Consider the following 16,532-nt stretch of genomic DNA (forward strand, 5'->3'; position numbering starts at 1 on the left):
ACACCACAACATTTTTTGTCGAAGAAACCAGCACACTGCTAACTTCCAGGTTGGCCTGCAAAAATCCGTCATCCCTGCAACACTCTATACAACTAACCTTTATTTTCATTAGGGATAAATCAGCAGATTATTTTCTTGATTAATCAATTTGTCTATAAAATGTTGAAGAATTGTAAAAAAAAAAGTCTCAAACCCAAGCACACATATGTCAACTTGGGCTGTGTTTTGGCAAGAATCTGGCAATACTATATATTTAACAATACAGTGGTTATGATTCAATATATTGTGACACTTTGAGCAAGGCTTATAAATCATAGGACCATATGAGGGAAATGTGAGTAAATAGAAGTTTACAGTAGGGCTGGGTGATATGGATCAAAAGTCATATCCTGATATTTTAGGCTGAATATCGATAAACTATATATATCCTGATATTTTATCTCAAAGTGAGAGCAAATGTTCAGTCAAAGCCAAATATGACATGTCACAAGTGGTTTTATTGAAACTGTTCATTAAGTGAATATAAATACTGTATAACAGGAGTATCTTTTTTAAATCAATGCTCAATAAAGTGCAAATTTAATTTAAAAAATATCTCAAATGAAATTAGCCTATGAAATAAAAAAGGGCCAATCTTTTTATGAAATAAATATATTTATATGAGAAAAAAATGACGAACATTACAAAAGAACTAAATATGACAAACCCTAGTATCCTTAGCAGCATTTATATATAAAGAAATAATTTTTAAAAAACGATATTGATAAATGCGATATGGTCTAATTAGACCATATCGCAGACTTTCAGACTTTGACTGAACATTTGCTCTCACTTTGCTATAAAAGTATCGGGATATATTGTATATCGATATTCAGCTCAAATATATCGGGATATGTCTTTTGGTCCATATTGCCCAGCCCTAATACACAATAACGGCCCTAATACCACAATAGTGCGAGCTGACTTGGTTAGCTAGGGGCGATCATTATTCAATATAAACAACTGACCGCACAAGGCATTTATAAGCAACCAAAATGACCAAAAAGTGTACTGCAGTAACTATTTTGTACAGTACTAGTCTGTAAAGATTTTGCTTCAATTGTCAAAATAATTACATATTAACTGCTAACTATTTATCAATCCACTAATCATTCCAGTGGAATGTGAAAAAAACAAAAACTCTTAATTTGCTGTAACATCCACGGTCAATTACTTTTGCCATTTTATACGTTATAGCATATTGAATAATGTCAAATGATCGTTTAATGTTTTGTTAATTTCCAGTTCTGTGATGCTACAGTTCATTGAAATCCATTCTTAAACATCACATATAAGGACACATATAAGTGTCATGTTCATAACATGCATTAATAAAAATAAAAATGAAAAAAACAAACGAGTGATCAAAGTGCCTTTTTGGATGCATATCTGAAAAGTGATCTAAGCCATATCATGTGGGTAATCAAATATAATGGGCTGGCACTGGGGGTGTATCTGCAGTCAACGCCTGCTGTCTCACACATCACCAACTTTTACCATGCCTCTGGGCAGCCACTGCTGCCGTGGACACAGGAGATGGGCAAGTGTCACGCTGTATGTGGCAGCCAATCTGCACCTAAATGAATGATGCTTTTTATGTCAGCTAAATGTCAGCCCTTATTAGAAAATGTCAGAGTGTTCTTTCAGAATAAAATCAATGGGACCTTCTAAGTGTCCAGCAGGAACAAACATCAATATACTTGACTTAAAAGAAAAAATATGGTATTATCCTCCTGCACCAGGATAGATGAAATTTAACAGCAGCAATATGATGAAAAACCAATTCAGCTTCCAGTGGTAACCCATACGAGAAACGTTCCAGTTGATGACACCGGTGAACACACTAACTACCTACTATACTGGTGAAAATTTTGGCCCAAATTAGTTTTACCATCCAAGTGGTAGGCTATTTAGCCTGCTGTGCCAGTTAACTACTACTCAATCTTTTGTATAAATGTAGAGTACTTTCTGTGGCCAAAAAGTACATACTATAGAGTACGGCCGGGCGACATGGACCAAAGGTCATATCACAATATATTTAGGCTGAATATCGATATACGATATATATCCTGATATTTTTTATCTCAAAGTGAGAGCAAATCAGTCAATTATGAGTCAAATATGACATGTCAGTTTTATTAAAACCGTTTATTTGAGTGAACATAAATACTGTATAACAACAGGAGTAGCCTTTTTTTAATCAAAGCTCCATAAAGTGCAAATTTAAAGAAAAATAGGTTACAAAATAAAATTGGCCAATCTTTTCCTGAAATAAATATATTAGAGTTTAATTCTGAAAGATTGAAGACTCTTATTTTGTATTTTTGCCACTTGTTTTACTGACCTTAACATGTTACAATAGGCTTTTGTCTTTTGCTGAATCTTAACTTTACATAACCAGAATTAACTTGTGCACGTTGGAGGGTCCGAGGCAAATTTAACTCGATGTCTTCATGAAAAACTTAAAAAGAAAAGAAAAAAACTGTTGCTCTGAGGAGCAGTCTAGCAGCCAAGTTAAAGTCAGTCGTTAAGTCCACAGAACTCAAGGGCTTGTGTGCCGTTGCACCTATTTAATACAACTCTACTATTTTATCAATCACAACTAGACACTACAGGGTCTTGAGGGCGTAGCCGTTAGCAGTGTCCCAAACGCCGCACCTGTCCCCTCTGTCCCCGTCCCTCGTCTCTTACCTTCTGCTTTATGGCTCAGCTCCACCACAGGCTGCCATGTCTTCTAAAGTCTGGAAACACACGCCGGTCAAACTGAGCCTTCTCCACACACAGCTGGACTCACACAGGCAACTTTCCCGTTAACTCACATCGCCGTTAACTAACTGACGGCTGTGATGCTGCGAGCCCACGCGGAGGATGACGTGCTGCGTTCACGGTCTCCTCTGAAGTTTCTACTTCTCCAAATGTGAAGTCGTAAAAGCGACTTGTTGAAGTATTCGTAGTGGTGAATAATAACAGAATTGTGTTTCTGTTGATCTGGGATTTGTATCTAATGTCAAACAGCTATTTTTTGTCCATGTATAAAATGTTGCTTATGTTTTATGTTATGTATGACGATTTCGTCGGAGTTGTTTTTGAGAGCACCTGAAGGCGGCACACAGATGGGAAAGTGCGCAACTGCAAACCTGACAGATTGTGTGGCAGTGTGGACTGACTGCCTCATCTGGTCACTGTCAAACCTGCTCCTTATTGCTCAACCAATGCACACAGATTTGCATCATGTTATTGACTTTCTGGTCGTATTTCAACGCATAGAAAAAGTTTTAAAATCCCTTACTTGAGTAAAAGTACCAATGCTACACTACAGAACAGGGACGTGCACATGATTATAGAGGGCCAGGGGCTCAAAGTCAGAAAAGGGCAGCATGTGTGCACGCAAAGCCTTTACACAATATGGAAATTAATGTAAAATTTAAAAATTCAGATGGCAATATAATAATGACAACATAATATTTAAAACACAGATAACTTACAGTTTATATCCCAGGAATGAAATTACTATATTATTATTATTATTATTAGCTATTATTATTATCATTATTATTTTGTTAGCCCACACAGTAGTAGCAAAGTCACAATAAACTTTATATCTAGACTAGAATAGCAGGTTTCAGAACTGTGGCATGATAAACAGCCCACACTGTAGACACCAGACCTTCCTCTACAGAAGAAAGTAGGACAACAACTCGGTGCAGACCTGTTGATCTGCCAATTTTGTTGTGTTAAAACCTCAGACCTGTAGTGAGAGAAATATGATCCGTGTAAACACGGTGCATTTTTTTTTTTTAAAAAGAAAATGTATTTTATACGCGATTTCCTGCGCCGTGCTCTGAAGTCTGGTAAAAATAGAGCCGTGAAGCTGACACATTGACTAAAATAAGGCGTTTTTCTGAAATATGACCCATATTTAAGCGAATAAGTGGACGGCGGCTAGTCAGACCACAACTCACAGGTTCAAGTTGCTCCACTGTCACATCTCCTCAGTTATCCAAGGGGCAGCGGCTTCTCTCCCTCTCACTTACTTGCCCGCTCTCACTGTGTCTCTCTCTCTCTCTCTCTCTGGCGGCGAGTGCGAGATGCAACAGACAGAGAAGTGGCAGGCTCAACACACACAACAACCCCGTATTACAATATAATGGGTACGGTAACATACCGTGGAGTTTTTGTAGTGACGTTTTTTTACATCCCTATTTATTCATGTTATTTAAAAAACAAAAAAAACTCAGTCAGAGGGAACTGTTTAATCAGGGGCCCAAGCACCCCTAGGGCCCTATATGTGCACGTGCCTGCTTCTGGCTGTATTTCGACTCACAGTACAGTGAGAGGTGTGATGTTTTTTTTCAATTAATATTTGAAATGTGTCTCTATTTTTGCAGGCCTACAACTTAGTTTACTATTAGTTTTTATATGAAAACACATTTTAAATATGATAACTTTTTTCCTTCCATGTTTTCATGTTAATGTTCCACTTACGAAAAGAAAAGGGTGAAAAAAAAGACAGACTTATAGGGTTGAAGTTGTAACTCTCGGCTTCATTAATGGGTAATGAATCATTTAGTAGGCTAATGCTTTGTAGAGTATTTTAATCCATTTGTATGTTGTAAGACTGTTATTCTATTACCCTTTGATGCACAACAAGTTTTTATATTCTATCTTTGCAATAAATTAATTTCATCATTCAGTACTACCTACCTACCTACCTACCCACCCACCCACCCACCCACCTACTTTTTTTTGGTTATTATCATTATATTTGTCCAAACAAATGTACCTTTAGTTGTACCAGGCATTAAAATGAACAAGACATTAGAGAAAACAAAGGTGGTCTAATCATTTTTTCCATGACTGTATGTGTACCAGTGTATATAAAAACGACATAACTAAATTCCGTTTGCCACTTTATTTTGAAAATACTTTAAAAGCAAATGCAAAATTAAAACACATGTCTAAATATCTACCCCAACAATCAGCATAAGACGTAAATAGAATGATTGATGATTCTAAACCCTGTTATGTCCCCATGCTAAGTGCATTAAAATCAAACCAATTATTAAAGGAAATATGTGTTTATTTGTTTGGTTACTTTGCGTGAGCTAGCGACTATGTCTGCATGACAGTTTTCTGTATACTGCAAAAAAAGGGGACACCTAAAAACAAGATAAAAACACTAAATCTGAGGGAAATGATCTTGCTGCATGGACAGATAATTTCACTTCACAAAATTTCTTAAATTAAGATTATTAAATCTAGAAATAAGCATGTTGAACACTTAAAATAAGAAATTAACTCGGTAGCGCTTTATATCAAGGTCCTTGTAATAACCATTAATTAACAAGTAATAAGGCCCTTGTAAGTCTTACAATATGCTTATTAACATTACTGTGTGTTTATAAGCCTATATAAGTGTTAATAATGCATTATAATACTTGCTACAGCAAGAGATGTATAATAAGAACATTAATAAAAGCCTCATGAGTATCTTGTAATTCTTAATAGCATTACAAACACCCATAATCCACCCATTATGTCTTTGCCATGCCTTTATTAATCTTTTGTTTGCTTATTGATATTAAAATATACTTTATTGCTCATCTATTATAAGTTAACTATGCACTTGTTAACAGTTAACTATGCTTTTTGCAGCTAAAGGGATCTAAAGTGAGAACAATGCCTTATTACTTGTTAATGGTAATTAACAAGGACCTTAATATAAAGAGTTACCATTAACTCTTGTGCAGCAAGATCATTTCCCTCAGATTTAGTGTTTTTATCCTGTTTTTATCCAGACACACATTTTTTGCAGTGTAGGATTAAGCTAAGCGCTGGTTTTGGTTGGTCTGACCATCACTGAGCTGCCGGTGAACAGCGTGGGCCAGAACTCCCTCATGAACTTGTTCTTCAGCCGGTGCTGGAAGTGGACGTATCTCACCCCGGGGCCATAGCCAGAGAACACATGTGACACCTGCAGGCCAACACACAGACACACAATGAGAAATGTGAGTCGTGGTCCTACAGCACAGGCAGATGACTCAGACTGGCAGGAGACTCAGTGACTCACCTCCTTCCAGTTGTGTGAGTAATTGCTGAGGTCCTCAGTAGGGTTGGCAGTGTGCTCGGAGATCACTGTGCTTTTGTCTGCACCCAGTAGCTTCACATGCAGCTGGTAGATGGACTCATGCAGCTGACTCTCCTCATACCTGGCAACACGACATACCATTTAATAGTCTGGTTCATTACATACAATCGTTATGCACTTTATGTGTTTTTTGGCAGAAAATGACAACTGATCAAAATTACAAAAAAAGATGCAGTGTTTTCAGACCTCAAATAATGCAAAGAAAACATGTTCAATTAATTTTAAACAACACAACACTAATATTTTAACTTAGGAAGAGTTCAGAAATCAGTGGTCTCTTCATTTTCTCCAGAGCTGTATATGTAGAACTTCTGATAATATGTTAATAAGTCAGTGAGGCAATTAAAGTATCATTATTGGGTTTAAATTGGAGCTTTTCCTTGAGAAAAATAAATTTTTCCCCTTTAGGATCAGAACCAACTTGGCATAAGAATTTACTTTAAGTTATTTCCTGGGAAATTTGTAGGACATTTTTGGGAAATATTAGGTACTGATGAAAAAAAGCCTACACCAGTGAACGTATATGGATTATAATATATATATAATTTATATTAAAAAAATAATTTCTGAATATAGTCACAGCACGTTCTTACTCCTAACTCATTATGCTCTGTTTACCCCTTCATATTTATGTTTATTGCTACAGCGACCTCTAGTGGCCATATTAATTATGATGGGAGCAAAGGAAGGAGACAGGTGAAATGCTACAAATATTAGATTTAAGATTAAGATTAAACATTATATTACTTTATTAATTCCACAATGGGGAACCCCAATTACAAAAAGTTTAGATGTTGTCCAAAACTTAAATAAAGCAACATGCAATAATTTTCATATCCTTTCTGACATACTCTCATGGAAAAAATGATTAGACCTTGTTTTCTTCAATTTCTTGTTCATTTCAATGCCTGGTACAACTAAAGGTTCATTTGTTTGGACAAATATAATGATAACAACAAAAATAGCTCATAAGAGTTTAATTTAAGGGCTGATATCTAGACATTTAACATGGTTTTCATGATAATGATTGTGGTTATTATAAACACCATGTTCAAGTTCAAGTCAAACAGCCCCAACCAAGTATTGAGTCATATAGATTACATACTTTTCAGAGGCCGACATTTACAGATTAAACATACTTTTTAAAATTGGTCTTTTGTAATATTAACATTTTTGAGAGTCTTCATTAAATGTAAGCCATAATAATTATAATTAGAATAAATTAAATAAATTAAGACATGAAATGTTTCATTCTGTGTGTAATGGATCTATATAATGTGATATTTCCACTTTTTTTAATTGAATTACTGACATAAATAAACTTTTCTATGATATTCTAGTTTATTGAGATGCACCTGTATTTTATTTTTGTTTAAATTGTTAATCCTTTTTTATATTTTTACTTGTTTATTTGCAAGTATTTATTTCCAATATCTTTCTTTTATTTCTAGTTATCCTGCTGTTTACTATTTATTGTTATTTTTCTATCCACTTTGCTACTGTAACTGTGGACATTTCCCCGTTGTGGGACAAATAAAGTAAATCTTAATCTTAATTATAGTGCAGTTACATTTTACACATATGTTTAGTTGTTTTAAGAACATTTAATTAATTACTTAACTTAATGTTTTTTCAAAGGGATTTGAATGCTGATGCAAAATTAAACTAACACAAGTAATTCACATTAACAACACTATATTCTATATAATATCATGGGATGAAAATCACTCCAGACATTTGGCCTGTTTTTGGTGAAATTTTGAAAGGTAGGTACATTTTTTTTGAATGTCAGATGCCTTATGGAACAGAATAATGTTAAATGATTCCACAAAAAAAAATTAATCAATGTAAAATTATTTAAATTATTCAATTTTTACTTTGAACTATGTGCTATGAAATCATAACTTCTGATCATTCATTGCTGTGAATGAAACATTTAATGTTATTCCATCTTAACTATGCTGAAATAATAAATTACGTAGTTTTTGTCACTTTCTGAGATGACTTTCAAGTAAATATGGTAATAACATATGTATAACATATGAATAAATACGTGGAAATCATGACCATCACAACTAATTCCATTTTCAAACAAAATGACAATATGGTATACTAATAATATTTTTTAACCATTGTGAGAAAATGTGGTTTGTATTTTTTTAGTTTTTATTTGTTTTACAATTACTAGATGGATACAAAAAGGGGTTAAAGGGTTAACAACACTACATTCTATATCAGGGATGGGCAACTTAAATGCTGGAGGGGGCCACAATTTTTCATAGACACTACCACAGGGCCACATATAGGACCGTACACTTAACCAGATATGATGAAACTGCAATTTTAAATATGTTTACAGTGCGGTAACTTAACATTTTTGGTTTGAAGCAAATAAAAAATAACCACTTACTGAAGTAATTTTGAAGTAATTTTGTGAATTTTTACATTGCATTGCAAGATTTCATGCTCAAATGCATGTAGTTGTACTGAGGGCCACTTCAAGTGAGGGTGCGGGCCGTATGTGGCCCCCGAGCCTCCAGTTGCCCATCCCTGTTCTATATAATCAGTCCACGCCCAAACCATTCAAACATTTTACGATGCAAACCTACATGTACAAATGCACAGACTGTAAAACATGTCCTGTACACTGTGTCATGTGTATGTGTAGCAGGCGAGCTGATAAGACCACAGCGATAAGTAATGACACATGTGTGGGTGTGGTGGGTGGTGTTGCTCATTAACCCACCAGTCCTGGATGACTATTTCAGGCTGGAAACCATCCAACAGCTCTTCCCACAGTCCCTCTGCCTTCAGGTCCACCACCTGCTCCATGGTGAACCAGCTAGGACATGAGAGCAGACAGGAGTTACATTTACAATGCATTCTTAAGAAAAAAACGCTGCCACTTTTTTCTTAACTTTGCTCTTAAGACTAAATGTAAGAACATTTAGTATTCATGAAGAAATTCTCATCTTTTCTTAGTTTATTTTCTTAACTTTCTTCTTAAGTTTTTTCCTAAAATAGATCTTGAGAACAAATGAGAATCTTGAAAACAAAGTTGTTAGATTTCTTCTCAAGAGAAGCCCTCACCACTCTTAAGACAGCTACAGTATGATATGTATTTACTTGAACAAATTTGTATGACAAGTATTTTATTTCTTTAATAATTAGTTTATATGGCTGCGTATTAGGGCCAAGTATGAGAAAAAAATCAGACCCAGGGGAGGGGGGTAATATTTTGAGAGAAAAAGTCTTACATTTATGAGATTAAAGTGGCAAATCTATGAGAAAAAAGTTGCAGATTTACGAGTTGGTCGGTGGTGTGTTGAGGTTCCTTGACACAGACAAAACACTATTTTTGCAACTTTTTTTCCCTCTAAAATCTGCCACTTTTTTGGAAATTTGCCACTTTAAATCTCTTAAATCTGTGACTTTTTTCTCAAAAAATTACCCCCCTCCCCAGGTCCATATATATATGTTTTTTTGACATATCATAGTGTCAGATGCCTTACTGAACAGAATAATGCTAAGTGATTCCACAAATGTAATGAATGTATAATAATTTAAATTATTCAATTTTTAATTTGAACTATGTGCTATGAAATCATAACTTCTGATCATTCATTGCTGTAAATATGAAATATGAAACATTTAATGTTATTCCATCATAAATATGCTGAAATAATTAAGTATGTAGTTTTTGAGATGATTTTCAAGTAAATATGGTAATTATATAGAATACATTTGTGGAAATCATGACTATCACAACTAATTCCATTTTTAACAAAATGATAAATGCTGATATACTAATAATATTTTTACCATTGTAAAAAAATGTGGTTTGTAATTTTTTTTTTTTTTTTTTTAGATTTTTTTTGGGCATTTTTTGCTTTTATTGAAAGTGATAGATAGAAAGGGGGAGACAGAGGGGGGGGCCTGCGGCAAAGGGACCACAGGCCGGATTCGAACCTGGGTCCGCCGCAGGAAGGACTCAGCCTTAATGGTACGCGCTCTACCAGTGTGAGTCACTTTTTTTTTATTTTTTTTACAATTAGTAGATGGATACAAAAAGGGGTTAAAGGGTTAAGAACACTTCTGTGAATGCGGCCCCCTTATGCCTTGAAACACACACCTGTAGCGAGGCATTTCACAGACCACAGCGCCTGGTGGGATGCCACTGGTATCATAGGGGAGGGTCTCTGTGCTGGTGGTCCAGCTGCTGAAGTCGCCTAGGAATTAAGGAGAAGTTCACCAAGTCTTTACAAAACATAGTTTGTCATATTCATGAGTAGACAAATGATACCACCTTCTTTTATACTTAAAAGGTTGTGTACAAACAAGCACACAATTCAATTCAACATATATGAAGAATTTCTGATAATACGTTTACCCTCTGAAATCTTGGGCTATTATATCTGTTAAAAAACTTCACCATGCCATGTTGGTATCAGTTTTTTCAGTTACCTCACCTATATGTACTGATCATTCATTTTTAACTTTGACTTACTTGATCAAAATGTTGAACCCAAAAGAAACAAAGGAAAACATAAAATCTGATCTTGAAAATTATGTTTCGAAACACAGAATTTTTTAATATCGCAAATATGAATACAGGTTGCAAATATAACATATAACAGGTAAAATGAGGATAATGTCTAGTTCAATATTTTATGCTAAATATGTTATCTCCAGTTTTACTTGGCCGAATATCATCAAAAAAAAATCTGGCATGGAGTTTCAAGCCAGAACTTTAGAAGGAAGCTGATTGCAAGACTCAATATTGCTTCATTTTCATGTCTTCACGTCATGAAGAATTACAGTTTTTCACAACCACTATGACCCGTTTGTCAGAACCTTAAAAACTTCTTCAAAACTGTTAACGCACATCACACCTGATACACTCAATTCCCCAAACAGTTAATTTCATGGTCAAAATCACCCAGTGTAACTAAACACAGACACACACTTCCAAAATACAATAATACACTAACACAGTTGACCAAATCTACCAAAACACAAGTTGTCTTCCAACAGAAACATTTAGTCAGTCACAGCACCGTGTCATAAAAAACACTGACAACTGATGGAAGAACACAAACCGAATCACTTTGCATGTTTCTTATCTACTTTTTTTCCTTTTTCTTTTACAATCAACAGATTATTGTATTGATCACACATTGAAATTAACCCTGTGGAGTCTCCAAAAGCACCAAATCATGACTTCTTCATGACATCCAGACTAGAAAACAAAGCAGCATGGAGCCCTACTGTAAATTTACCTCTAAAGTTCTGGCTGTAAACTCCATGAGGCCAGTTTCAGTTTGATGATGATATACCAAGTAAAACTGGAGACAACCTCAAATATATTTAGTATAAAATGATAGAACTGGATGGAACCCTCTTACAGTATATGTTGTATTTGCAACCTTTGTTCACATTTGCAACATTTACAATTCTTTATTGAGCATGATAGTGTTTTGAAAGGAAAAAAAAGATTCAAAATCACATTTTATGTTGGACTAAAGGACTAAAAAAAGACACAAAATGACACAAAAAAAAGACACAAAATGACTTACAAAGACATGAAAGTGATTCAAAAATAGACAAAATAGCCCAAGACTCCAGATAATGTTTGTGATGATGTTCTTCATTTTTCATTTGTTGGGCATGAATTTTGTTCCTTTCTTTTGTACAACACTCAGTACAGAAAGTGAACAAGCCTATCAGAGCAGCTTTGCAGAATGTTTATGAAAGAAGAAGATAGTGAGTGACAGGATTTGCAGTAAACACTTTACTGTATTGCAAATGAAAATGACTTACAGTAGAGTAAAGAGGGGAAAAAATCAGCTGTCATTCATTACTGTATTGTCAAATACACAAAAAGAAAAAGGAGCAGAAGCTGTGATCAATGTAATCTTCAATCCATTAGTTTTGAACATGAGGTTTTCTGTTTTGACAAACTGTGTGAAAGCAATTGAAAATTCACCAGTTAACATCTACTGTTTTGGTCTTGATTGAGCTTGTGTGTAAAAGGAGTTAAAACTAATTTTAAATGTGTAAAATGTGTGTATTTTGTGTCAAAAGAAGAAGAATTGTGTTAATTGTATCGTCCACACAGGCTGATGTTGTGGTAACTGTGTGAAGAGTTTTGAAAAAGCGGTAAAAGTATTGAACAACGGGTCATAGCGGTTGTGAAAAACTGTAATATGCAGGTGTTCTCATGGACTCCAGAGGGTTAATAAGGCAAGGTGCTTGAGGCAGTTAACGTATCATTATTGGGTTTAAGTTGAAGCTTTTAATTGAGAATTTTTTTCCCCCTTTAGGATCAGAACCAACTTGGCATAAGAATTTACTTTAATTTATTTCCTGGGAAATTTGTAGGACATTTTTGGGAAATATTAGGTTGTGATGAAAAAAAGCCTACACCAGTGAATGTATATGGATTATAATACATATAATTTATTTGAAAAAAAAAAAGTATTGAGAAATGAAGTCACAGACGATTGGTCAGTTGCCCTCTTAGCTTTCATAGTTTATTTATTTTTTATTGATATTTGAGTTGTTTCATGTCAGTGGTGTCAGTGATACTGAAGATCATCATGGCGTCAGAAACATAACTGAACACAACTGACTGCGTCAATAAATAATACATTAATTATAATATTATAATAAATAATAATACCCCATGTCATCAATCAACTGATAACATTAAAAGGAATTAATTGGACCTTTCTATATATCTTTCAGTAATAACAATAATAATACACATTATAATGCCAATATTAATAATTATTATTATATAATATCTTGTGTATATATATAAATATATTTATACATGTTTACATATTATATATTATGTTATGTAGTTATGCACACCCAGCACGGGCAATAAACAAGCTGCTGCGGGTCTCTCGGCGGTTCCGCTGTCCGAGACGCTAGTGCCGGTGATTAGCGCCGCTACTGGTGATCTCGCTACGAGCCGGGGGACAGCGGAGCCGCCGAAATACCTTTCGCCTTTCAACTTTCGCTCTAAACTATTTAAAACACCATCTACAGCTAAAGAGAGTTTCGCGTCTACAGCAGCCATGTTGGATCCGTAAGAAAACTACAAGCTTCCAAGTGCCGAGTAGTATGCGTCATCGTCTTGCCGTCCCTCCCCGCTCTGTGATTGGATCCCTAAAACAGGGCTAAGAAACGGCCCTGGTTGCCAGACTGGATGGATGTTCGAAATTAAATTTGAGCGCGCAAGGCAGTCTGGGTATACCCAGGCCAGTGATACCCAGTGAGCTCTAGCGGCGAGAGTAATTATGACAGGAGTAAAGGAAGGTGACAAGTGAAATGCTACAAGATTTTCATTAATTTCCTCTTTTAAAAAATTGCCAATGACTCGTGTCCTCACCATCAGGTTGAAAACGCGGAGGTCCATCAGTTGGAAATTCAGGCAGGTCAGCTTCAGGTGGAGGTGAGTCCTTACTCAGCCCTGTTGGGGGGAGAGACAAAGGAACAAGTGTTAAAGGGTTCCACACCTACTGAAGCCACTGTAATCCCACTGTATATATGGGTAAGCTAAAGAATATATCTTTGTGACAGGTTCACTGGGTGTGTCTCGAGAAAAACACACACTTTAAGTATTAGTCAGCAGCTCCTAAAGCCTCGGCCTCCACATGAACTTCTGAGGTCACCAAAGAATCTGACTATTCAACTTGGCATCCAAGTAACTTTATGGTCATTTGAGTTCATGAAAATCTTATTTTATTTCTATATTTCTATAGCACCTTTCAAAACCAGGTAGGTTAAAAAATAATGATACTAAAACGTTGTATCAAGATACAATACTCATTTTCAAAAGTATCGAGTATCTGAAGCTTGTTATCATAGTTGCAGTTTTTTTTTTGCACAACTGTTTTTTATTATAAATATTTAACCTGTGGTTCTTTTAATTTTTACATGTTGCAATTTTCTTGTTCTGATCTGACATACTTTCCACATTATCCTTTTTTAAAACATTGCCTTTTGGCATTTCAAAATGCAATATTTGATTTGTCTTACACCACAAACATTATTCCATCTTTTTCATTGCACATGGCTCCATGCAGCAAACTGCTGGAGGAAAAACTATGTTTTCTGATCCGGTGACGCAGCTTTTGATTTAATTTGATTTGAATGATTTATAAAATCAATTTACAATATTTTATTCATTTATTGTATTGTTTTTATGTTGACTATTTTATTTTATCAATTCATTTATTACTATTATTTTAGTTGTCGTCATTTTTGTCCTTTTATCTAATGTATCATTTAATTTGTTACTTTGGCCTGCACTAACCTGTATGAAAGCTGCTATATAAATAAAGTTTGACTGATTGATTAAGTGGATGTATAAACTCAGTTAACTCACCTTTGATATACACTTGATATAGAACATTTATGATACGTTTGCATAAGTGATGAAAATGTATTGTATAAATAAGAGTTCATTCATGCCTTCATGACACTATTTGTTTCTATGGTTACTACTTTGCTATACCTGATAGCTGTGTTAATGGATAGTTTGTACTCATACTGATAATATTGCAGCCAGACAGTTGGCTGGTGTTCCTCTTTAGTACACTGTAAAAAGGTGTGTCTAAAAACAAGATAAAAACACTAAATCTGAGGGAAATGATCTTGCTGCATGGACAGATAATTTCACTTGACAAGATTTCTTGAATTAAGATTGTTAAATCTAGAAATAAACACGTTGTACACTTAAAATAAGAAATTAACTCTTAAAACAAGATAAATTATGTAACACTTCTAAATCTAAAGTTTTTTTAAAATCTTGGTAAGAAACAAATAATTGTCAGTGCACTCTGCTCAGGCCAGTTCAGCGCTGCTTGCAGCTTTAATTTATCTTGTTTTAAGAGTTAATTTATTATTTTAAGCGTTCATCATGCTTATTTCTGGATTTAATCATTTTAATTTAAGAAATCTTGTCAAGTGAAATTATCTGTCCATGCAGCAAGATCACTTCCCTCAGATTTAGTGTTTTTATCTTGTTTTTAGACACCCTTTTTTGCCAACACTGGGGTTTATTTAAGCAAATATGGCTGCATTGAGGAAGTCATTAGCCTGGAACAGGGCTTATCTTTAACCCCTCTCTCCCCTCTCCATAATTATTTTTTTTGCTTTGTTTATAATTGTTGTAGAGCTAAAGTGACACGGACTTTCTCCAACTGCAAATGTGAAGCCAATAAACAAAATGGATAAATAAATACAATACATACATACATCTGGCAATCGATTTTGCAAGAGAGAATTAAATACAGCATGGACAGTAGGGCTGCAACTAACGATTATTTTCAATATCGAGTAATCTGTCGATCTATTTCCATCTATTTATTGATTTCTTTATTTTTTATATACGATGTGTAGACAAGCTGAGAAAGCCAGTTGAAAGTTCAATCATATCAGCTTTCACAGTGTGCCATTTATGTTTTTAGACCATTTTTAAAATGCAAATTTTCTTTCTACAACTATTACCATTTTTGTGGTTGTAGTTTATTTATTATTTTTTCTTCTGTTCCATAGACTCTTGTGTTTTTTGTTTGTATTTTGGGTTCCTGGCAGCTTTATACTTTGTTAATTAAAATAAAAATGAAAATCTGACTGATAGCCAAGTTTGTGTTGAGAAAAAGGAGCCATGCATGTGATGTAAGGACAGACTAAAAGATGCTAAACAGAGACAGAAATGAATGCATAGGAAGTTGACAAATTTGAACCAAAATCTCCTGGACTTCAGAGGATTAAACGATTAATTGATTAGTTGTTTGGTCAATAAAATGTTGAAAAATATCAATCAGTGTTTCCCAAACTACAAGATGACGTCCTCAAATCTCTTGTTTTGTCCACAAACCAAAGAGATATTCAGTTTGTTATCATAAAGGAACAAAGAAACCAGAAATATTCACATTGAAGAAGCTGAAATCAAAGAATTTGGACTTTGGACTGTATTTTAAAAAACAGCTCAAACCAATTATTCGATTATCAAAATAGTTGACGATTAATTTAATAATCGGTTATCATTCAATTAATCCAATAATTGTTGCAGCTCTAATGGACAGGTTGTCTTGCTTTCTGCACCAATGATACTGGCTTTCTGGGTTCGTTTAGTTGTTAGAAATGTGCATTTTCACTACATTTAAAGTATTCAAACATGTTAACTCACATGTTGAAAGGTTGCTAACCTCTGGTCTAGAGGTTACAATGATGAGTGCACAGCACATAGAGAAACACCCTGAGGAGTCATGTATTACACATCTCCAAACCGTTAGTCAGGTTGCACAAACACATTGTGAAATAACTG

The 16,532-nt window shown here is 34.7% G+C and overlaps 1 protein-coding gene across 1 annotated transcript in view; it reads right to left on the reverse strand.

The window, feature by feature from the left end:
• Positions 1-4,932: 4,932 nt before the first annotated feature.
• The window catches only part of nccrp1 (P1, F-box associated domain containing), a 21,550-nt gene continuing 9,950 nt past the window's right edge, over positions 4,933-16,532 (reverse strand). Inside the window, exons 5-6 of the mRNA XM_059352000.1 lie at positions 6,110-6,248; positions 4,933-6,013 (exon numbers count right to left, since the gene is read on the reverse strand). Of these exons, the coding sequence (XP_059207983.1) occupies positions 5,867-6,013; positions 6,110-6,248 (286 nt within the window). The 3' untranslated portion in view covers positions 4,933-5,866. The remainder of the gene's footprint in view (positions 6,014-6,109; positions 6,249-16,532) is intronic.

Source organism: Centropristis striata, chromosome 15 (assembly GCF_030273125.1).
Source record: "Centropristis striata isolate RG_2023a ecotype Rhode Island chromosome 15, C.striata_1.0, whole genome shotgun sequence".
Lineage (NCBI taxonomy): Eukaryota > Metazoa > Chordata > Actinopteri > Perciformes > Serranidae > Centropristis > Centropristis striata.